The 25,313-nt window shown below is 38.0% G+C and overlaps 1 protein-coding gene across 2 annotated transcripts in view; it reads left to right on the forward strand.

Annotated features, from left to right (window-relative positions):
- Positions 1 to 25,313, forward strand: part of GABRG3 (gamma-aminobutyric acid type A receptor subunit gamma3) — a 342,220-nt gene that overhangs the window by 16,505 nt on the left and 300,402 nt on the right. For both annotated transcript variants that reach the window (XM_084538857.1, XM_084538858.1), the window contains one exon: positions 2,471 to 2,538. In XM_084538857.1, coding sequence (XP_084394983.1) covers positions 2,471 to 2,538 — 68 coding nt within the window. The remainder of the gene's footprint in view (positions 1 to 2,470; positions 2,539 to 25,313) is intronic.

The raw sequence follows: 25,313 nt of genomic DNA on the forward strand, positions 1-25,313 counted from the left end.
TAAAATATCCTGAGTTGGAAGGGACTCACAAGGATTGAGCCCAGCTCCTTGCTCCACACAGCACCACTCCAAAATCAGACCCTATATCTGAGAGTGCTGTCCAAATGCTTCTTGAACTCTGGCAGGCTTGGTGCTGTGACCACTTTCCTGGGGAGCCTGTTTCAGTGTCCAACCACCCTCTTGATGAAGAACCTTTCCCTAACCCCCAGCCTGATCCTCCCCTGTCCCAGCTCCATGCCGTTCCCTCGGGCCCTGTCGCTGTCCCCAGAGAGCAGAGCTCAGCGCCTGCCCCTCTGCTCCCCTCGTGAGGGAGCTGCAGGCCACCATGAGGCCTCCCCTCAGCCTGCTCTGCTCTGGGCTGAACAAACCAAGGGACCTTGGCTGCTCCTCATACGTCTTGCTCTCCAGAACCTTCACTATCTTTGTAGTCTTCTTTTGGACACTGTAATAGTTCTGTGCCCTTCTTGTATTGTGGCACCCAAACCTGCACACAGAAATTGAGGTGAGGCCACACTAGTGCAGAGAGGAAAAAGCTCAGAGCGAGTGTTTACCAGAACTCCTTGGTGTTGACCTTCCATCTGGATCAAAGCCTTTTATTCCATGTATGTTATCTTGCTAGCTGTAGTTCCCTGCTATTACCAATTTCTACGTAATGACATTTATTACTGCGTTTTGAGGCGAGTCTCATTACCAGAAGCTGCTAGACTCCTATTTAGTTATTAGCTGGGTACAATTAGAGTTGCATTAATCAGTTGTGCTTGTTCAGCTGAGTTCAGTTTTTCTTTTGCTGAAGGGAAGATCTGAATTTATAAGCCACTACTGCAGACAATTTGAAACCATGACCTTAAATGAGGTCCCAGATGCTCTGACCACATACAGTTCAAGAAGTGTGCAGTGCTTCACGAATTACAGAGAATGATTATCATCTTTGACCACTATCTGTACACATCTTAATGTCTTTTTTGCAACATTAGATCTGGTCTTCATGAGGAGAGAAGTACATTACAAAGTTTTAAATGATGAGACAGCCTGCCTTGCCTATTTTTTTTCTGAACCATGTAACTTTTCAAGTTCTTAAAATTCCTCAGCATCTCATTGTTTGAAATCTGGGGGATAGGGCAAAAAATATTTGTTTTTGCATGCAGAGATTCTTTTCTGTCTTCAGCTTTGTGTTGGGTGGCTTCTTAAATTTCAGATTAGCTGTTACCCTCCTGAGCTTCCCTTGCAACTGTGGTTTTTAACTGTTCCTTACTTCTCCACTCAGGAGCTTGCCTGAGGAAGGCTCTCTTGAGTTTTGGTTAGCTGATGTACCTGCAAGCCCAGGTGGTTTAAGGTTTAGTACAAAAAAGTCCAGAGTTCACCATAGTTGGATAGAAGTGTTAGTTCCTCAACTTCAGTGGTTTGTATTGCTCTCTGGAGATTTTTTAAAGACCATGGAAAAGGGAAAGTGCCTCTGGGAGAACAGAGGCTGTTGGCCTATTAGGGACAGGTTTGTATCAATTATGGCCATGCAGGTCAGAACATGATATATGTTTATTTGGTTTTGAAGTAACTAACTATTGAGACAAGTAATACACCAGTTCAGATCTCAGCATAGAAGTTAATGTATATCCTGCAGAATCCGAAGGAAGACAGTACAGGTAAAAACCATGCTTCTTTATGGAAGAGTGGCATTATTTTAGAGTTATACTACATTACCTGGAAGAGCTATCTGAATAATGTTCAGCAGGTATGATGACACTGAACATGCTGAAAGAAAGATAGATCCTAGATGCCTAAGCTAAAGAAAGGATATCTGGCCTACCTGTTGTCTTTGAATTAAACTCTGGAAGTCTGAAAACATGGAAGTTCTTGTGAGAAACTAGTATAAACTAAACCAAATCAAATTCAAATGCTTTAGATGAATGAGTGCAAAGGCAACGTGAGTTGAAGGGAATGAGTCTAAATTGAAAGGAGGAAAGTTGCTCAGGTTTAGTAAAATTGATTTTATAGTTATTTAATCTAAGGATAAAATCAGGACTGATGAGATGAGAAAATCTGAAAAATAATAATGATAATAAAAATATATATATATATATATATATATATTGGTGTGGAAGAAACATCCTTTAAACTACCTGGATGTTGAGGAAATGGAAAAAAGATACACATTGCATTTTTTTTAGTTTCATGTCAGTCAACTTAAGTTTTGACTTTGAGCTACTCTACTTATCAATAAAATTTTCTGTAACAAATTGCTGCTGAGATAAATGAGGATCATGATGATGAAGTGCTGTAAGTTGTGGCAATTTGTATTGGTGGGGAGGAAAAGAACCTTGTCTTCCTTAAAGATACATAATCCTTATTTCTCAGTAGCTCCTGATTTTATCTGAAGAATAAACCTTATGGATATTGGGGAGGAAACTGTTTGAAGTGATTACTTATGTTTGCTGCAAAATAATATTAAGTGATTTTTTTTTTTTCTCCACAGTAAAACCAACAGTTATTGATGTTGATATTTATGTCAACAGCATTGGTCCTGTATCATCAATAAATATGGTAAGCGACTTGCTAACAAAGATTTTTATCTGGACTGTTGGTCTTGGCATCAATACTAGCTTTTGAAAAAGATAATAAATAACACTGGCATAAGTTGTTTTGATTGCTGATTTAGTTCTGTTTTCAGCTGTAGCTCTGTTTTTTCAGATAACTCTTTTATGTCTCTTCAAGAGGAGAACAAACCTTCAAGCAGTATCATGTTCTGTGTTGTCTCCCATAAAATGCAGGTAGATTTTGAATGGTAAAATAGCAGTCAGGGAAAAATAAATATAAAACAAATCTACTGTCAAGAAAATTCTTGATTGCTGTTTCAAGAGTTGGTTGAATATATGGAATTTTATAACATGGAGTTAGTAACTTGATAACATGGAATAATACCATGTATTATCAGTATATTTGTTTGAAATTCATCATCCTTTCAGTGGTTATTTTTCTTTCACTGAGTTATCAACAATCTTTAGCCTTACAGTATAATTTTGAAGAAGTTATCCATATCTGTATTGCATGTGTAAAGGCAGGTAAAATAGTAAAATAGTTTGTGTGATACTGTGACAATAATGAACCTATTGAATAGTAATGGTTGGTCAGCTGTTGTGGTCTTCTTACTTCCAGGATGTTCCTCAGTTCTGCAACAAAACATACGAGTTAGAAAGCAAGCTGAATATTTGTTTAGCTGTAGAGGTATAGGTTGCTGTGACTACTTATGTGACTGTGGGTTTGAATTCAGTGCAATAACTTCCATTGTAAACTAGGTTGATTTTATCTTACAATTCTGAAAAGTAGAATCTGAAAAAGAAAAATACTTGTTAATGTCTTAATTTACTTATTAGTGAAGATGTTATACTAACTCATCAAAGCAGGGTCTTTCTTGTGTTCACGTTGACATTCAAAGGCTGGTGGGTACTATGGTGATATATGAATCTAATAAGTGTACTGTATGTATGGCTTGTGGTTTTGGAACAAATGCTTCTGAATTTGAAAGCTGGTCATTTAGCCCAAGTGTTTGTTATTGTCTATGTATAAAGGAGGATGCAAAGTATTGCAACGTGTTAAACACTGGTTGGGGGAAGACTCCTCCTGCCTCTGACAATGGGAAATCTGACAAGTAAAGACAGAACAAATTATGTGCTAGGAACAACTTGGGCACATATTCAAAGACTCTGAAATGTATTGGTCATATTTCTTTACGTGAAGCACCGAATACCAAGCAATGGGTGTACCTGCTCCATTTCTTGAACTCATAAATAGTTAATTATCTTACCCTTCCCCAACTGTGTACCAAAATGAGTTCTCTAGGGAATGATTTAATGGAAGATTTGTTCTGTTTATGGCTTGCATTAACATGGGTACTCTGTTCAAAAAGAATAGGAACTATAGAGAGGATATTTACTTGTTTTGCCTCACTGAATTACCTTCTAAATAAAATACTATGGTGATGGAAAATAAATTGAAATATTATTTAAGACAGCATTTAATAGGAACTTCTTCAGGTGGGAAGATGGAAAAAATATTAATAAAAACAACTAGTGGTTCTTGGAAGCTGGTTATGTCACAGTCAAAACATGACTAGTTTATTTATCCCTTAACTTTGAGTTTAAGGTGTCTTACGGTGCGAAGATGGAAAAATGCAACAAAATGTCAATTAAAGGAATGTGCACTGTATCTCTTTGATAGTGGATGTTCTTATTGGGATGGTCAATAAGAATATGGTGTAGGGATATTTTTTGTTTACAGATGGAAAAAAAATAGCATAGTCTGTAAGGACAAGAAGGTAAATACAATAATGATGAATGAAAAGTCAGAATATAAAATGTAGGTACCTGAAGTTTTAAGTCTCAAAACTCAAGTCTGCTTAAAGCTGTATTTATATTGAATAGAAATGTATAGATGATCATATAAATGGTCAGAGTTTCATATATGTTTGTGGACAGTATGTCCCACTGAAACTGAATCTGAACTAGCTAAGCACTTTTGAGGTTTACTTCTATTGTCAAACCTAATTATAGATGTAGGAGCTTAACATAAAGCACACAAATGTAGCAAACCTTTGTCCAAAGGCTCCATTTCTGCTTTCTGACTTTGGAGTTTGTCCGGACTTACATGAGAGAGCAGAAATGAGCTTGTAGTTTAAAAATTACAACAAATACGGGAAATTCTCTTTAAAAACCTACAAATTATGGTTCTGTATGATGACTGGTCTCGTCAGTGGCAGAACTACTCTGGGGAGCTACGCTTGCCCTTACTTATACTACAATGTCAACTGTTTGGCTACAGCAAACAGTGGCTCTGTGATGCTCTACTGGGAAAAAAAAAAAAAAAAAAGCACAAATCGTTTCTTTTGAAATTAAAAAATCAAAAATTATTTTCACTTATTTATTTATTAATTATATAAGTGTTTCAGATAGCCCGTGAAACACTGGAACATGAATACACAAAGAGCTGAACAGAAACATTAGCAGGTAATTATGGGCAGCAGAAGAAGAGAAAGGAAGGGACTGTATAACTGAGCTCTCAAAGAGAGAGGAATTGTGTACAGAATTCAGATCAGTATTCTAGGGAGAAAAAAAAAAAAAGAGAGAGAAACTACATATAGACCTCCCTCTATATTTCTCAGCAGGACAGGAACTTTTAGCTTTTCTCCCCTAAATTGTTATTAAAAGTTGAGCTATTCTGTCAAGGTAACTCAGCAAGATGGCAGTTGATTGAGCAAAAAGAAAGATGATTGCATTGATTTCCATCTCCTCTGTTTCAAGAGTGAGATCATCAACATGTACAAGGAGGACTTCCCTGCTGTGTACTTCCAAACTTAGCCCTTAGCTCTATCACATTTTTCTTAATCTGCAATACTTCTGAGGGAAAATCATGGGGAGTTTCTCTAGAGGTCAAACTCTGCAGGTGTATTTTCTTATCAGTTTTGATCAGCACTTTTCATCCTGTGGGTGAAACCTTGAAAGTAAAATTATTTTCTTAAAGTTGTCTATTCAGTGGGTGTTCAACCGAATGTTCAAGCCAATTTCATAGACCAGACATTTTTAGGTGTCAGTAACTTTGTGTAATCATGATTTGACTTGAGTATGAATATTAACTTCTCATTGTTTCTTTAACAGTCATGGAAAAGACAGTAGCTGCCAGATCCTTGCCTACAGCAAAGATAGCCTTGGATAAATTGTATGTGAATACTTATGGCCCTGAGAAAAAAGAAATCCTCTTAGAATGAGGTTGGAAGTGCCACAGGGAAAAGAAATGTTAGGAATTGCTTTAAAAAGGCTTTCAATCAAGGCAAAGGTAATGCTCTCTGTGCCAAAGTTGGCATAGTCCACACGACAGGTTTTTGTTGCTTTCCCTAAAGGCTTTAACAGTGATTCACTCCCTGGTTGCTTTCAAAAATATCTTTTTAGAATCTCAAGATCTCCAGAAAAAAACAAAACAAAACAAAAAAAACCAACCAGGTGATTGTAGGAAGTTAGTGTATGTGTTCTTCTATTAGAGACTCATCGTTATAACCTCTTTATGATGACAATAGAAACTTATTTTCTGAATCTACAGTAGTTACTTTTCCTTCGCCTGTGACATGAAAGATTTCTCTGAGGCGTAGTCTAAGAAAAAGATAGTATTAATTATCAAAAAATAGGCATTGTATAAGGATAAAGAAGTCAAAGCAAGCTGAATAATAAACTAGGATGTAGTCTCCACTGGCACTAGCTTTGAAGAAGGTTATTTCAGTGTTTGATGCCATGGTATGATGTTATGAAATGACAGAGGTGATTGTTAATAGACAAGGATTTTAAAATGTAAAACACTGAGATTTTAACCCCATTAAAATTTCTAGGTTTGCTTTTTTAAAAGATAAAAGCCATTCATCATATAAATACACTGTTATCTGTCCTTTATCGAAAAAAAAAAAAAAAAAAGGATGTAAGTTTAGGCTGATTTAAAAGAACCAAAATCTGGTTGATTTTAAAGTAATTGACACATGGATGTTGAGAGCCAATTCAGATCTCCTCGTGCTTATATTATATCCCTTTATTCTGTTTTTTATCTCTTTACAGAGTGAGTTAAAAAAATCTGCTACTTGCCATTTCGTGTTATAATGTTATTGGAGACCCTGACTTGTGGGATGCAATATTCATATCTATCACAATAATTTACTTAAACCTTTTGACATTTAAAAGTGTTGTTATTTCTGTAATCATAATGAACATATTTCTACTGCTGTTAGGGATCTTCTAAGTGACTTTTTAAAATAAGTAAATTCATCTCAAATCTTGATTTTATTTTTCCCCACACTTTATATTTTAAAATAGGCATGTGAATTGAAGATTACTTCATTTTCATACCTTAATGTCTTTTTATTTTACACCATTCAAAATGGTGTCCAGGAAGCATATAATTTTATATTAAAATCCATGCTCCAGTTCTTGTCAACAATCTGATTCTTGTTAACAACCATAAGTGGTTTCTAAGTTGTTGTATAAAACTTAGATACTAATGTGGCTTCCCGCAGCTTTTTATTTTTTATTTTTTTATAGATAACTAGAAACGGTTTGTGTATAGAAGAACAGAAAAAGAAAAGAGACGATGTCAATATGCAAAGTGGGAATCAGATGTAAATGGTGGGGAAAAAAACGTCCTCTAGGAGCATTTTTGTTGAACAGAAATATAAACACACTGAGATTACATAGACTATTCAATCTCAGTAGCATCAAAGTGTGTGCTTCTGTGTCTGTGTGTGTACACCTACAGTCTTTTTTAACTGAGTAGATACAGGAACATGAGGCTGCAGCACAAGTTGGAGGTGAAGGAAAATGTTGATACCTCTGTGGTTTTAGCAACCAGAATCTCATTGTACTGCAGCTGTACAGGAAATATATTGAAGAAGCACCATGAGAAACAAGCTCAGAAACTGTACTTACCTGTTCATAAAACTATTAATTGCTTATCTGCTGGATATATGCTGATTTCTTTATTCTCAGGTAATCTGAAAATGTAATTCATAGAGTGTTTCTCTGGTGTGTTTCATCACTTCATTCTTTTCTGTCCATGCTCTCACCTATATCATACATCTTTATGGATGCTGCCTTTTGTTCTGTTCAGTATTGTAGAATAAAGGCAATCTTTACTCTCTTTTGCCCCCTAATGTGTTGATAGACTTCTTTGAACTTCAGTTTCAAAGTCGCCACATGCTCATTTTGCTTCTCTACTAGACATGATAGGCATTAAAAGAATAGTCTTGATGCGGAGACTAGTCTAAAATAATTTTCAGAGTTTATGATTAAGTCTGAATTTCTTGCATAATTTTAGCATGTATTCCTATTTAGTGATAATTAAAACTATTATTGGAGCATCTACAACTATAGAAACATAATTAAAGCGAATTTAAACCCACGTTTCATCTGTTTTCTACCCCACTGTGAAGCCCCCAATATTTGCTTTACAGGCTTCTTTTTTAGCTTTTCAAAGATCATGCAGAACACTATTTGAGCACAGGCATAATACACTGGTATTCATTGTGAACTTGGAGTGTAATTTTTAAAGAATCACAGAATGGTTTGGGTTGGAAGGGACCTTAAGGACTATTTATTTCCAACCCCCCTGCCATGGGCAGGGACACCTCCCACTAGTCCAGGTTGCTCCAAGCACCATCCAGACTGGCCTTGAACACCTCCAGGGATGGGGGGCATGGGGGGCAGCTATAGCTTCTCTGGGCAACCTGTTCCAGTGCCCCACCACCCCCAGAGTGAAGAATTTTCTCCTAACATCTAATCTAAATCTCCCTTTTTTTTTTTTTTTTTTTTTTTTTTTTTTTTTTTTTTTTTAGTTTAAAACCATTTCCCCTTGTCCTGTCATTGTCTGCCTGTGTAAAAAAATTGCTCTCCATCTTTTCTAGAATCCCTCTTTAAGTACTGAAATAATGTCCTCCTCTTCTCCAGGCTGAATAACCCCAGCTTTTTCAGCCTGTCTTCACAGGGGCAGTGCTCCAGCCCTCTGATCATAAAATCATTAAGGTTGGAAAAAATCTCCAACTCTGGTCCAACTGCCCCCTATCACAAATAGTAACCACTAAATCATCTTGGTGGCCTTCCTCTGGACGCTTTTTAACTTGTGCTAGGGACCCCACACCTGGCTGCAGTACTTCAAGTACTGCCTCACAAGGGCAGAGCAGAGGGGCACAATCACCTCCCTCACCCTGCTGGCCTCTTTGTTGATGCAACCCAGGATGCAGTTGGCCTTCTGGGCTGCAAGCACACACTGCTGGCTCATGTGGAGCTTTTTGTCCACCAGAACCCCCAAGTCCTTTCTCTTCAAATCAAGTATCAATGAATTCTCCCAGTCTGTACTCATGTCTGGGATTGCCCTAACCCAGGTGCATCACCTGGCACCTGGATTTGATGAACCTCATTAGGTTTACTTGGGCCCACTTCTCTAAGTTGTCCAGGTCCCTTTGAATAGCATCTCTACTTTCTGTTGTATCAACTGCATCACTCAGCTTGTTGTTGTCTGCAAACTCGCTGAGGGTGTACGCAATCCCATTGTCTATGTCACTGATGAAGATATGAAACAGCACTGATACCAAGATGGACCCCTGAAGGACACCACTCGTCACTTGCCTCCACCTGGACACTGAGCCATTTAGCACAACTCTCTGGTTGCAACCATCCAGCCAATTCCTTATCTGCTGAATGGTCCACCCTTCAAATCTGTATCTCTCTGATTTAGATATAAAATGTATCTTCTAACTATATCTCTCTGTCTGTGAATCTATTTGTAAAGCACTTGTCTAGGGGGAGATTTATTAATTATTTTTTTTAGAGGGGTGAGTTTTCTACCTGGTGAGTGTAGATCATCTCTAAAATAATGGAATGCCTCAGGATGTTTTTATTTTTCCTTTCAAATTTTAGAAGCCTCGTTTTTGCTCTGTAAGTTTCAGTTTGAGTGAGACTATTTATTTAGGAGGACTAAGATACTAATTGTATGCTTAAGCATTTTGCTAGATTACAGTCAAGTTACTATTCTTACTTCTTGAGCATGTTCATATATTGTCATAGAGCTTGGGTTACTCTAGAGAAAAAGGTATGAAATATAGAAAACTTCAAGGCTTCATGGATTTTTGCAGATAAATCAACTTCACCTCACATACAGACTCATTCTTGTTGATACAAGCTCTGGTAGTCAGTGCCTGGCTATGAAAATTTTTTTGGGAGGTAGCAGTAGTTGTAGGCTGAAACTTGAGTGTATTTATTACTCACATACCACCATGAAACTTGTGAGAGGCGAACATAGTCTCAGAAGTGAAACTTAAGAGTGGAAATGAGGAACCCGTAGGGAAAAAAATTACCGTGGATTTTATTTATTTATTTATACTTATATTTTACATATCACTTTGTTAGTTTCTGCTTGCATTCTCCTCTAGTGCCCTATTTTAAAATATGTAGCAGCTGATAAACACTTGGATAAAGGCCTTAAGCTGCCCTTATGTGAAGTGAAACGGGAAGGACTAGCACAATGTTCATATTCCTGTAATGCAGCTTATGTGTTGTAATATGTAGTTGTAAAATGTTTGTTGCTAGAATTTACTACATTGGCAGAAAATTCAGTTTGCTTATTGGATGAATTATAGTTACAGATGTTTCTGTCACAAGTCTTTGGTCATGGACTGATCTTCTCTTTGCTGCTCTGTCTTACAGAGTTCAAGCAGAACACTAAATACAGATGGCTTGGTCTTAGCGTTATCCTAAAAGGTGTTGTATTGGGTTTATGAGGCAAGGATTTGGTAGTGGGGGGCTGCAGGGGTGGCCTCTGTGAGCAGAGCCCAGCAGCTGCTCCAGGTCAGAGCAGAGCCAGCTCCAGCCGCCTCCAAAAGCTCCAGCCACTGGCCAGAGCTGAGCCAGGGAGCAATTCTGGGTGTGCCTCTGGGAGAGCAGAGTTAAGGAAGGGGAAAAAAAAAAAACCTGCTGGGCAACAAACTGGCAACAAACTGGCCCACAGGATGATCCCTCTGAGCACCAGGCAGCACTTCTGTGCTGTGCGGGTGAGGAGCCCTGGCGCAGGCTGCTCAGAGAGGCTGTGGGGTTTCCTCCTTGGAGGCCTTCCAAAGCCACCTGGAGATGGGCCTGGGCAGCCTGCGCTGGGTGGCCCTGCTGGGGCAGGGCTGGGGCCTGGTGGCCTCCAGAAGGCCCTGACAGCCTCAGCCATTCTGTGATTCTTTTCCTGTAGTTCTTACGATGAATAAAGCCCAGAAGAACCCATGTACTCTTATTTTTTTCTGCATGAGAACTTGCCATCAATCTAATTGGACATAATTTCCTTTATTGTTTCATTGCTGAGAAATAAGGTTCAGATAATTATATTTCACTTCCTGCCAAGCTTTCTGTGATCACAGTGTCCTTTGACTCTTCAGTACTTACAGAAATGCCTTTTCTGGTACAGACAAGGTATTTCTGCTGAGTGACTACAAAGAACTGAATAATAATAATAATAAAAAAGCTAGATTTCTGCAGTTACAAAAGTCTACAGACTTCTGGGGATATATTTGTATCTCAATACCTTCATGCTTTTGTTAACATCATACACTTTTCTCCTTACAAATCACTGTAGTCTTCACTTATTACTTTTATGATCTGGAGAAGAGACTTTTATGTGGTCAAAACTTGTGACAATTGCCAGGTTCTTTATATGTTTTCATAGGTTTCTTCCTTGAAGAAGATGTGAGATTCTTAAACTGAAGAAACTACTACCTCCCTTTCTGTGCTTACCACAAGGCTAGCTGTGTGTGCTGTGAGTTTATCTAGAAAATTATATTCCTTGGGAGACTTGGAAACTGTATCTTGCTATCTCTGAGTTGTTTGGTGTATTTTGCAAGAAGAGTGGGATTTTGAAAAGTGCTTAAGGAACTTAGTTATGTGCCTTTACCTGGGAGGTGTTAAATACATAGCAACAGTAATCTGTTGTAATTCTCATACATGTGGCTTGAGAAATTGAGGCCCATGTTCACAAAGGTAGGAAGGTGTCCCTCTTTTGTGCAGTGACTAGATACCATAAATTTTGATGGTACTTAAATACTTGTATCAACCTTTGTTCCATTGATATTTTCCTTGCATACATAGTGCACACTCAATTTAGGTGGGATTAGCAATTTAGAAGAAATCTGTAGAATTCTTGGTGCTTTCTGCTAAGCATTCTTCCATAGGAATTCTGGTCATAAAAGCAATATTGTAGTAGTAGGGTTGTTTTGATTTGAGGTATAGTAAAACAAGATTTGAAGGAGGGATATCAGGTTGGCTTTTATAAAGAAGGTAAATTTGGTAAAACAGAGAAGCTCTTGGTGCCACAGGAGATATCCAACACTGGTTTTAATGATACAGCAGCGATTTCATTTATTATAGTAAGGAGACTGATATCATTAATTCATTGTGATGACAAGAGTTATAGTGATTAGTCTACTGCATATTCAAGTTGCTAAATGTTAACGTAAATCAGGTACCATTAAAAATTAAAGTTTTCCTCACCAACAAGCGGAGTCAGCAAGGATCTCTTGACCTCAAGGAGTAACCTTGAGAGGCATCCCTGCCCAAGAGGAGATCACTGCCATGCAGCTTGCTGCTTCAGCAAGGAGCTCTCCTTGTTAGCTCTCAAATTAGGCTTTCTCTGTCTGCTGTGTTTATAAGATAAAGTGATTGGCTTGTAGTCAAACTTAGAATTCTTATCATATTGCTCTTGACCTCCAATGTAATTTAGTTCCCCATAAGGGACTTGAATGGTCACCTGCTCTAGGGCCGTACCCCCTTTGTTCATGATCAAGGCTGTGAGCACTCACCAGGTGCTCTATTATTAATGAACTGTCCAGATTAGGGAATAATCACATTGAGGCCTACTGTGGTTAATAAGCCTGAGGAAGACTTATGTCAAGTTCAGGAGTTAGGTCACACTTGGTCATGCAGACATGTCATTATGTTTGAGATAGACCTGGTGAATATTAAGCTGTTGCGTAATCTTCTTCTGTATTAATATTCGTCTGTGAAGCCAAAAGTTCTTGTGAAGACCGTATGGGAGAAACAGAACAAATGTGATGTGTCACAGTGAACTGCAACAGAGGGGGAAAGACAAAAATGGTGGGTACTATTTTGAGAACGCTTTATAAGACAGCTATGCAATTTCAGACCTCCTGGTCCTTATCCTTTAGAAAGATTACTTAATATCTTCAAAAGAAGAAGCTTTGAAACAAAATTCATAATTCTATTGAACATGGAAAAGCATAGGCTTGACAGTGGTTCTGAGACATTGGTTTTATGTCTCAGAACAACTTATGCTCCTGCTAACCTCCACAAGTGGCAAATACTTTTCACCTCTCCTGTCAGTTGCACCTTTTTCTACCTTAGTTGTAAATACTAACCTTTATCTTTTTTTGTCAATTGGTTAATGTAACTTATTTCTACCCAGAACATATTTTTCTCAGTAGGTCTGAATTTGTAAAGTCCCTCTTGGATCAGAAAAAGGACATGAGTGCCCAAGATTTTGTGATTATTATTATTTTTTATATTTTTTTTCATCTGTATTGGCTACCCAATAAGAATAAATTACCCATGTTTTCAGACCTTGCCTCTCAGAATTATTTTTGAAAACAGTAGCTAGTGGGCTCAAGGGATAATTCATATTTGGTAAGGTGTGTCAGGCAACTGAGACAAAGAAATAACTGCCATCCACTTACACACACTCCATATATCAGACTGATAGTTCTGTGCTTTTAAATTGTAGGTGGATATTTCCCCAAGGTGTATTTACAGCATGGGCACAGTATGATATTTTTGTTACCTAGAAGGTCTGTAGACTGAGGTTGAATTACAAGGCAATCAAAATTGTGAACTGTAGAAAGGTATGACCTTATTCTTTCAATTTATAGAGATCACTGTACTGTAATAAAACAACTTTCTGTCTAATAATGTCAGTTACTTAATTTTACTGCTTTTGGTGATTGAAGAATTGAGATCACCAAACCGGTTGCTGGTTTTTCCCACTGTAAATGGAAATGAAAAATTTCCTCCTGTATTATTTACCTGCCCTGTTCTTGATCTTCATTTCTCTGGGTGAAATTGTCACTTGATCACATGCTCACTAAACATCTGGCCATCTTTAAGGCAAAGCAGTTTCAATTTTCCTAAATTGGCCTTCATGCATTATGCAAACGTTACTTCATTAGACACTGAGATGAGCTATCAAGCTATATTGTTTGGTCAGAATAATGTGGGCTTGCTTCTCGTCTCGATGCTGGTTTGAAATCAGACTAACAATTTTGGAAAAATTCAGTTCATGCAATCATTTTTGCTTGTGATTCAATTAGGGCATACATAAGGATCTAGGTAAATGCAGTCAATGATTTTGTCTCTGTTCCTGACTTATGCTGATACCTATGTGTAATGTTTGAAACAGCATAAACAATAAAAAAGCTAAATTAGTCTCTCAGGAAGTGAATGGAATTGTGCCAGGCATAAATTTGAGCCGTGTTCTCCTAAAATATTCCGTACAGAGAGACTCATAATAATAAGATCCAAAGTAAACCCAAGTTTATTTTGAGCATGTTGGATCCTCACTGCCTTCTGTCTTTTCTTTTAATTCGCACTGTTGTGGTAAGGGCAAAGAGAAACACCAGTAAACTGGGGAATTTCTACGCTGTTGGATGGGGCCGAATAAACATGATGTACACAGCAATGAAGGATCTGCCTGGTGCCTGATGCTGTGCACTGATTTTCACAGAGGGGCCAGGTTCTCACCTGATGTAAACAGCTGACTGCATCAGCATAAATGGAAATGTGCCCATCTCTTCTAGTCCATCATTGTTTCCAGATCAAAGAGTTAGGTATCAGGTCAGTGTTTTTTTCTTTCGTTCTTTCTTTCTTTCTTTCTGTCTTTCTGTCTTTCTGTTTTTTTTTTTTTTTTTTTTTTTTTTTTTTTTTTTTTGTTGTTGTTGTTGTTGTTTTTTTGTTTTTTCTTTTTTTTCTGCATAATACTAAAATCTTTTGTAGAGTGTATTAAAAAAAAAAAAAGAAAAAAGAAAAAGAAGACTGCAGGATTGTCTGATTGCACTCACCTGAAAGTAGCTAAGTTTATCTTCATTATTTTCCCTGCGATGCGTTCTCTAGTGTCTGAAACTGTATTTGTGTAAATATGGCTGAGCATTTCTTTGCCACCTGGAAGGTTCTGTAAAAGGGGTATAAAGAAAGTGAAAACAAATGTAAGAAGGCTAGGAGAACTCCTTAAAAAATAAAATTAGACCTGTATTTTGGAAGGTGCCTAACTGGACTAGTGCACAAAGATTTGACAGGTTGTGCCATCACTAGATTGATACACTGTAAAGAGAAGTTGATTAAAGGAATTATTTTAAAGTTTCTTTTGGGTTTCTAAAATGTCTGTCTAAACTGGCATCATATGAATATTCCAGCTACTGGGAACAATGGCAGTTGATGCACTGACTAGCCAGCTTGTGAATGATCTTCAGATTAGCCCAGATTTATGCATGAAACCTTTGCTGATATAGCAATGTTTAGGACAGGGACTCCTTTCAGAGTACCTCATCAGAAAAGCCAACAGCTAGAGTATGGAGTAAACATGCTTTGCTAATGAAGCCCTCTGTGCTGGGACAATCAGCAACTGGGTACAACTCTCTGATAGAAGTAACTTTACTGGCAGTTACATTAGCATTGTGCCAGTAAAATTCCATCAAACATTTGAGAGGGTATCTGAGAGGGCAGTGAAGATGATCTGGAGGGCATAGACATATGAGGAGGGATTGAGGTCCCTTGGTTTGCTCAACCCAGAGCAGAGCAGGCTGAGGGGAGGCCTCATGGCGGCCTGCAGCTCCCTCACGAGGGGAGCGGAGGGGCAGGCGCTGAGCTCTGCTCTCTGGGGACAGCGACAGGACCCGAGGGGACGGCATGGAGCTGGGACAGGGGAGGGTCAGGCTGGGGGTTAGGGAAAGGGTCTGCACCCAGAGGGTGGTCGGGCACTGGGACAGGCTCCCCAGGGCAGTGGTCACAGCACAGAGACTGCCTTAGTCCAAGCAGCATTTGGACACGCTCTCAGATACATGGCTTAATTCTCTGGTTGCCCTTTGTGGAGTCAGAAGGTGGATTCAGCAATCCTTTTTCTGCTGTTGCTAATATATCTTACCATGTTACATACATGAAGGTTCTAATAGCACAGATTAGCATCTCTGAAATTTCAAACCTCTCTATAGGTCTAGATTACCAAGGGTCATTGTAGAAATATTTTAATAAAATGAAAAACCATTGATTAATCAAAAGCTACATTAAATAACCGGGAGGGAACTTGTGAAAAATCTGTCAACCTCTAAAGTGGCATGATTTATGAAGAGTATCACATGGAAGCCAAGTTCAGGAACTGGATTTGAAAGTGTTTTTTCATTATTATTGTGTGTAATTGAACTTGCAAAACTAGCTTCCATTTTCATTAAGAAAGTGAAGCCCTTCCATGAGTTAAGTCTTTGGTTGTTTTTTTAATTATGTGTTTTCCAGGATTTGATGCAGGACTAGGTCAGTTTTACTTAGGAAACTGTAAGTAATGGAAACTAATAGAAGAATTAAAATAATTAAAACCAGAAACTAATAGATAATAATAATAGAACTAAGAATAGAAGAATAATAGATAATAATAATAGAATTAATAATAGAAACTAATTTAAGTTATATGTGATATTTTTCTTTATAAATACCAGTTTTCAGTTGAGTATTATGAAGATTTGGGGATGTATATCTTTGACAACAGATATACAGCAACAAGCTTTTATTTGCCACAGGTGGTTCAGACAGAATTGTTTGGCTCCTTCTGAAGCAAAACTCGGAGGAGGTGTTTGGTTTTTTCACATTCAAAAGTGAGCGGCCCTCTGCCTCTCCCTGAACTTTACTGCCTCAGGCTAGTTGGAAAGGACATAAAATTTTAAGGCTTTGGGGAGGAGGGTGAGAGAGACAAGTGCATTTCCTCTATGTCAGGGATGCCTTCTGTTGTCACTGTGAAAACCTGCCTGCAAGTCTGTTTGCACATTCTCTGCAGAGAATAACGATTTTAGCAGCTTAAATCCCTTGATTTCACCCGTGTTGCATATGTTTCATTCTGAGTGTGGGCCATATTTCCTGGAGAGTTTACATTTGAGTTGCTGCAGCTGGTCTGAAAGAATGGTCTTCTCTGCTCCAAGGGATCTTGCGGCACTGCAGCAACATGGAGGAGGGAATTGCCTGACTGCAGTGGACATGGGGCTTGGGGCAGTGTCAGGTGCTGAAAGGCATGAAATAAGTGTAGGAAGAACTGACTGAGACATGGCCATCTTGAAGAGAGTAAAAGGTAGGACAGGAGACTGGCCGTGAGTTGGGGTATGGAGAAATCTGGACTGGAGATAAAAAGAAAGAGCAGGGTGGGGTAAAAAAGGGGATATGCTAGGGAGAATGGATCGAAAAACCTATTAGTAGAGCCTTCAGGGTTCTTTAAAACCTAAGTGGGAATTGAAGGCCATGATTATATTTCTTTTGGTAGCTGTGCACAAGTTTGGATCTAACTATCTTTTTTGTTCTATTCATATTGCTAGTGGGGATGGCTGTCAGCTATGGACTAGTGTCCATATATTTCTCCTTATCTGGACAGCTACCTGAATCACTCTGATGTTGGCATACATGTACAGGGCCAGTGTATAACTGGAAGGAGAACCATATGATTTAGGCTTAGGCCTGGGTATGTTTAATCTGAGTGAACAGTACAGGTTTTGCCCCAAATTCATTACCATTCTTATCCTGACATCAAATGTTTGTGAAACTGGCAAACTCTCCTGGTCTCTGAAGAGGATGGCAAGTAGTGATTAATAGTTACTGAGAACTAAGATGATCTTGTAGCTCAAATAGAGCTCAATGTAATGGAGCTAGTATTTTGAACCTTACATATGGTATGGTGGCATATAGTAGATTATTCTGTACATCAAAAACTAGGAAAATATTCACAAAAATTATATTTAAATACTGTTTTTTGACTGAAAAATCGAAGTCATGGTTGACATTTCTTATTCACTTGCAGTCAGGCATGACAATGCAGTCAAGCATTTCTTGATCTACTATATTTCTGCAAAAACAATTCCTCCATCAGCATACACAAACATGTCAGGAACTCTGTTCATTAAATATTTCTCTTTATTCCTATTGCAGTACAAGCAGGTGTTTGTAAGGAGACAACGTGTGTCTTGAGGTTGAAGCAGCATGGTGCTGCTTCAGTAGAATTGGATTCTGCTTCTGTCAAAATCTGGTAAGACATGGGAAAAGACTTTTATAGCAAACTTCTCAGAATGGCTCTTAGTGCATTTGTTCCTTATCAACAATTAGTTGATTGTTGCTTTGTTACTTTAAGTTGATTGTTACTTTAAGAATGTAATTGGACACTTGTGGTCTGATATGCAACACTGCAATAGATACTGAGCTGATGCATCTTGAATGTAAGGTAAGTCCTGTGGCTCTACATATTGCCTAATAGAAAATGCTCAGGAAAACCATGACCTCTGTTTAGAACACCAAAAAATCGATTATTTTTTTATTTATTTGCTGCCTCAGACTGAGAGTATGACGAGACTTCTCTGAGCTCTTTTTCTGAGTTAACATTGGAAGATGAGTATGTTAACCTACCTGACACATATTAAAACAAGATGGATGGAAAGGACCTTCACAGCATTCTGATATATATTCTTATACATAAAATATATATTCTTGTCCATAAAATCTTATATTTCCATATATTTTTCTCTACTATATCCTTAAGTGCCTGTCTGACTGTGAATTGGTGCTAGCTACAAACTTCATGGGCTCTCCTAAGAGCACTAGAAAATAGGAATTTCCACTTGGTGTTGCTTTCATCTACAACTGAAAGCTACTCTGCCTTGTTCTCATTTTACCATCTTCCTCTGTCTACAGCTGCAAGGTGTAAGTTCTGCAATTAGGCATGGTTTAAGTAAGTGTTAAAATTCTGTCACTCTTTAAAGGAAGTGGTAATTTCTTTAATAGTTCACTCATGGAATTTCTGGGATGGCCAGTAGCTTTGAGACTTAAAAGGCATCCTTCACGGGTACTACGTTAGGTGTAGGTATAACTCCATCTTTGGTGAAGTGCTTGAATTAATCTTAGTTTTACCACATACCTTTCATGTCTCTGTGTAGGAGGTGTTGGAACTAGCTGGGGATCTCACTTTCTGGTGGCAATTCAGCTGTTGTTTTTAAAGTGGAAGCCACATACACATGACTAGACAAAATTTTTCTGAGGGATGGATTGCCTGCACGTTTGGCTAGATCTGTGCCAGTACTGGATTTTAACAAACAAAAAAATAAACAAGGTTGCCTGAACTCACCCAGACACTGCCACATTCAACAGTAAATCAGCCTGCAAGAGCTGTGGCAGCCTGCTCTTTGGCAGAAGGGCAGCTCAGCACTGAGATCTTGAATGATGAGAATTGCAGAACTGAGGTTGCTGAGAATGAGCAGATTGCTTTTAATGTTTTTTATATAAACTCTAGCATTTTTTATCTGAAACCTGTGAGTTTCACATAGTCTTTAAAAGAACAGTTTTCTACTCAGGAATCACGAGGATTTCTTGAACTTTATGTAGAAACGCAGTGACTGAAGAAGTAATCAGAGTCCTTTCATCTGACAGGTGGGAGAGTGCAGATCAGCTGTCTTGTCCTTAGTGGAAGAGATGAAATCTGAACACCAGAGTTTACACCTCTTAGCTGAATGCTACTGTAAATGGGTAATTAGTGAGTTTTAAGTTATCTTTTTTTCTACTTCACAGTCAACTCCACAAATATTCTGTGCCCCAACCCATAGTTCGAAGTGAGAGACTGATATTCTCCAAATAATTCCCCATAATCTATTTACATACAATTTATTGCATGCTGTTGCTGGGGCTGGCGGGGTCCAAAGATTTAGCAGGAATCTTTCCTTTTGCTTTCCTCCTAAATATTCTGATGTAGACAGTCAAGGAATGCTAATTTAATATGAAGATAGGTTTAGGTTGATGTTCAATGTATGTTGCTTGAAGGTATATGGCAAATTCTATACCATGTTAAGAGAATATGATTGTTGGAGGCAAGGCTTTACAAATTTTCCGTGCTCACCTGTTGATTTAATCCAGTGCCTTGTAAAATCAGCCTACAATTTTTAATGTTATTCTTGTAAATGGCCAAACTGTTAAATATCCATACAGATGCAATCTCCAGCTGTTTTCAATAGAAGGAATTTTGCATAAAAGATGTTAATTAATGGGTTATTTATTATAATACTGTCAATAGTGCTTGTATGTGTAAGAAGAAGAAACGTGAGTGGAACAAACAAAATTTTACATCCCAGAGAGGTTGTTTAGCTCTATGTTTATCTTGAGATAACAAAACCTGACAGACTTACTCAACGTGTAGCTTAAGGGCAATATGAAATACAGTATGCTGCTTTTCAGCTTATTCAAAAGATTCTCAGCAGATCGTTTGTATTTTTTTCTCCATCTGAATATTTCTCAACCCATTTTTTTCCCTCTCAAAAATTGTGTATATTTTTATAAAGCCTTTGAAGTAAATATGATGATAATGATGTTTTGGGATTTGGAGGTTTGTTTTCTTTAGAGGACAACCGTGTGGTAAAGTTGCAGTCTCCTTGGTTCATGGTTATTTCTTTTCTTTTTTTTTTTTTCTCTTTCTTTTTCTCCATGTCTTGTTTCACTCTAGTGTTCGTGATTACATTTTGAGCTGTTACATGTAAACAATTGTCTATTTCCCCTCTGCACTGATGACAGTTCAAGAGTTTTTTATTGTTTCGTGTTTTTTTTTCTTTCCTTGCTGGTCTTTACTAATGGCTTTGTAGGCACATTTGTCTCCAACCACACAAAAAGGCGTAATGAATGCAAAGAAATTTTAATCCGAGAAAACTGTTTAGATGTGAGAACTGAATTAGCACAACTGTCCTAACTTTTGAAAACAGTGATTTCTTTTACTAAATGCCTGCTCACAGACAAAATCTGCCAACAGCAAACTTCATGTGATAGGTCAACCTACTCCTTTAATAAGGAACCCAAATTCAAAGTGAGAAGAAATGCTTTTAGATTTGGTTCTTACTCAGGGAGGACACAAAAAGAGAGTAAATTTCTATGATGAGACCATTCCTGTCTTGCCCCTCAACAAAAACATTCCATTATATCAGGTTATCATATTTTTGTATGTCACGCTAAGCTGGCTGAACAGGTTAACTGCTCAAAGCAGGAAGAGGGATCTGATTGCTCATGAATACCTCCACTTTTCCTCATAATATAAAAAGTTGAAATGTTTTTTGGAGTTCTCAGGTGGTTTTGAATCTTAAGTGTGTTTGACTTTTTCTAATGTGATTCAACTGTGCAGGTCAGTGGCTCAATTCCATATTTTAATGGATCAAGTGCATGGCAACGTGGTCCTTTCTACTCCTATTATGCTATAATTCTGTTAAATTTAACAGACTCCAAAAGTCCTGCTGAGAGGATTTGTTGATTTGCCTGTGGATGCTGGAAGGAAATGACAGAATCACTTTGTACCTGCAGTCTTCCACCTGTTGTAATAGGCAATTTATTGCTGCCAGTTATTCCCTCTACAGGCTGTGGCCATAAAATTTTGTCAGGCCTTTTGTTCAGCAAAGTGGGAACATTGGGACTATTCTTATGTCAGGTATGCAAGACATATAGTACAGGCTTTTTAAATGCTTCAGACAGGGAGATGTCACTGCTAACTCAGAGAAGTTGTGAATAGAAAAAGTATTGGATGTTGTCCTGCATGTAATACAGGTAATGTTTCATGATGGAGGGAATAAAAGATGTGCTATAAAGAAAAGAGAGGTGGATTGCTAGATGGGTCTTCAAGTCAGAGGAATATTTGTGTGTCTTGAATGCTCTGATAGTCTCAGTTGGCTTTGTGACCAGAGGGACCTTTCTGTACCATGCTCTTATAAAGACTATGAAGCTGCACTTACTTTAATATATAATTCACAGTAGCTGTCTTGGCACTTGCTTTGTAGACCATAGAATCGTGTGTTTGTTTGTTATGGCTGTATATTGATTGGCTAGGTCTTTGTTAGTGAACACTGAGTTGACAATGTCTGTGCTTTTTGCAGTGCTTGCTTCATTGGGAATAGAATCCCTGGCTGAGATTTCTTTGTCTGAAAGGAACAAAAAGACTCTGTTATGGGCAAGGAATAACTCTGTGCCTGAGAGGGAGCACTGATGGCAGTAACCAAAGCTGAATTAGTAAAGGGGAAGAAAAAATTCTCAATAATTAGTAACCAAATATGGTTATATTTAACATAAGAGAAATATATAATGAGAATAATGTGTAGCAAGTGAATGGAAAAGCTACTGAAATCCATTACTGAGAACATATTACAAACGAAGGAATCTAATATCTGTTCACCTGTTTTTTTTCTCCCTAGTCAATTTAATTCGCCTTTATACCAGTTCTTTCTTAATTTCTTACTCTCATTTCTCTTGAAAACTCCAGTTTCTGTCTTTTCTTGGCTTTTTGTGCAACTTATCCTGTCCTTACTTATCCCATTCCACATCCTCATAACATTGATTTCTCCCTTCCAGCACAACTGCTACCTAGCTGGCTGCTCTTCTGTAACTGTGCAAAATTTTTTGCCTTCTTTCTGCCCTTGTTCTGTCATAACTACCAATTCTTTAGGACATGGAATATTTATAACAGTGTGTACAGCAGGACTGTAGTGGATTTTGTATAATTGCTGTCTAATAAATATGATTAATATTAAATGCCTACTATTTGCCTAATATACAGTCTGTTTTGAAATTAAAAATATGAGGAATACTTGAATAAATGTCAGCTCTTACAGTTGTAACATTTTAAGATTGCAAATGTCAATGTATGCTATGTAATGGTGTTTGCCTGTGTGTGAAGTACATTATAATCACTGATGGATGAATCTTAAAACTTTCCAAAGTTCACAAAAGTTAATCAGTCCAAAGTTTATATGCTTTTAGAAAGTATTGATTTTTTTCAATGTGCATATGGAGAGGAAATCAAGATGGATCAGAATTAACTAAGAAAATGCCAAAGCGTTGAAGATGAAATTGCAGCCCCCAAGGAATCTGGGCAATAAAGCATTGCCCAAGGTGTATGATTGAAGATTTTCATCAGTTTAGACATGCTTATGTGGTCTTGGAAAAAAATATTAGCAGAAGAGGCCTCTCATTCATTATACATGCAATTACAAAAATGGCATGTGGAAGGGATCAAGGGGGGATGATTTTGACTAATCAGTGAGCCAGCTGAAAAAACTGTGATGAAATTCAGGTTTCTCATATTTCTCTGTTCAATTTTTCTTCTTAAATAGAAATCTTTAAATGGTGATTGCAAGAGCAGGGAGCAGTCCTTTCTACAGGCAGTGGTTTTTTTCAGTTTTTAATCTTGGGCTTTTCAAGTGATAGACCAAATATAAAGAACTTAAAAAAAAAATCACAGTTAAAGCAGAATGTATTAGCCTGATGATTCCTTTGGATCTGAACAGAGAGAATTCTCAGTTTCTCTGTAGTTAGAAGGAGAAGGATCAGACCTGTGTCAGCAGAGGTGGACACCTGGGTGGTGTTCCAGTCTATCAGACAGTTTTTTTCAGTTGCAGGGTCTGAATCAGTATCTTTTTTTTACATACCACTCTGACTGTTTTGTAAGGGACTTAATGTACACTAAATGATTACGTGACTTAAGTTTTTGGTCTTCAGCATGACTGCAGTTTTGTGCTTTCAATCCTGCTTTGAGTAGGAATGTGTGAATCAACCAAACATGGTCTCGTCTTGGGTGAGAAAAGGTGGTTAAGTTTAAATACTTGTTATTAAACACATTGTTGGTTGCTTTTTAATTCATCAGCAAAAATATGTTGCTACCGATCTGAAAAATGTAGGAAAATGACATTCTGCATTCATGCTTAGAATCATGGAATAATTTAGGCTGGCAGGGACAAATCTACATATCTGATCATCTGGAAATCCAGTCATCTAGTCTAGCTCAGAGCAGGTCCAGTTTGGTCAGGTTGCTTGGGGCCTCAGCTAGTGCAGATTAGTGTTTCTACAAGGGTGAAGATTCCGCAGCTTCTCTGGACAGTCTGTTGCAGTATGTTTGACCACTGCCATGTGTTTTGTTTTGTTTTGTTTTGCTTTGTTTTTAAATATATATATAATTGGAAATCTATCTGTGTCCATTGCCTTTCATCCTGTCTCTATGTGCCTCTGAGAAGAGTATGGGTCTGTCTTCTTTATACCCTCCCACTAGGTAGGTGATGAATTCTCCTCATCCCTTTCTTTAGGCTGAACATATCCTCTTCTCTTCATCTCTATTCATGTCATGTTTTCCAGTTTCCTGATGGTCTTGATGGTCCTTTGCTGGACTTGCTCCAGCATGTCAATGTCTTGTACTGAGGAGCTCCAAACTGGCACAGTGCTCCACATGCAGTTTCATGAGTGCTGAACAGAGCAAAATAATCACATCCTTCAACCCACTGGCTATGCTCTTGTCAATGCAGCTCCATGGGTGATTGGCTTTTATCTCTGCAACAGCATATTGCTGATTCATGGTTAACATGTCCACCTAAGGCCTCAAGCCCTTTCCTATGAAGCTGTTTTCTAGCCTGTCAGCACCCAGCCTGTTGTATTCCATGGAGTTTTTTCATCCCAGATGCAAAAGTTTCCATTTGTCTGTGTTCAATTTCATGAAGTTTCTGTCAGTCTGCTACTTCTACAACCTATTGAAGTATTTCTGAACAGTAACGCAGTCCCCCTGCATGTTCATCGCTCCCCCGCTTTGATCCACGCTTTCTGAGAGCGAAACATGTCCCATCACTCATGTCATTCACAGAGACCTGAAATAATAGTGGACTGAACTATATTGATCCCGTTGTACCACTGCTGACAGCCACATGAGCACAGTGGTCCAGCCACTCTTCCATCCACTTCATAGCCTGTTACTGAATCACCCTCTCACCAATTCATCTGTCAGCACATTATGGGAGAGTCTTTTTCGTGACATTTGTATCTCATGGTACCTCTCTGAGTTCTGTTTTTCCCTTTTAGTGTTTTTGTATGCTCTTAATCAGGATTCAACTATTCCTTTGATCTAAGCAGGACCAATGTTCTATAGGAAGTGCACACTAGATCAAGGATGCATTCTTAATATGACATTTGACTATGCTTGGGTCAGACAAATATGTGATGAATTTGGTAGCACAGTTTTAATGTAGCAACATGTGGTTAGTTATTACAGGGTAAGACTGACCAAGGCATTAAGAATATTAAGAGATATTAAGAGATATGTAGTCTCATGATTGTTTTTTTTTGTTTGTTTGTTTTGTTTTTTTTTGTTGTTGTTGTTGTTGCTTTTGGATTCCATATACAGGGGCAAGATAATGGACGGGTACCTCTTATTTTCTTATTATTTAGGAGAGTTGCTGATCGTTGTCATGGAAGGATATATGTTATAATTGATACCCTTGAAAAGTTAATTTGAGGGTGAGAAGGAGGATTGGGAAAGGGCTACACATCAGGCTGTCAAAATCTCTCTCACGAGAGATTATTCAGAGTTTTCTTTTCAATGGCTTTCTAATGCAGTAACCAATCTTGCTTGATAAGTTTACTGTAGCAAAAGTGAAATGTTAACTGTGCAATACCTTTATTGGCTGAGCTAATCTATGGATGAAAGGACACTTTCCCATTGGGGAAATAATGGTGTAG

The sequence above is a fragment of the Aythya ferina genome, assembly GCF_964211825.1.
Source record: "Aythya ferina genome assembly, chromosome: 1".
In the NCBI taxonomy this organism is placed as follows: Eukaryota; Metazoa; Chordata; class Aves; order Anseriformes; family Anatidae; genus Aythya; species Aythya ferina.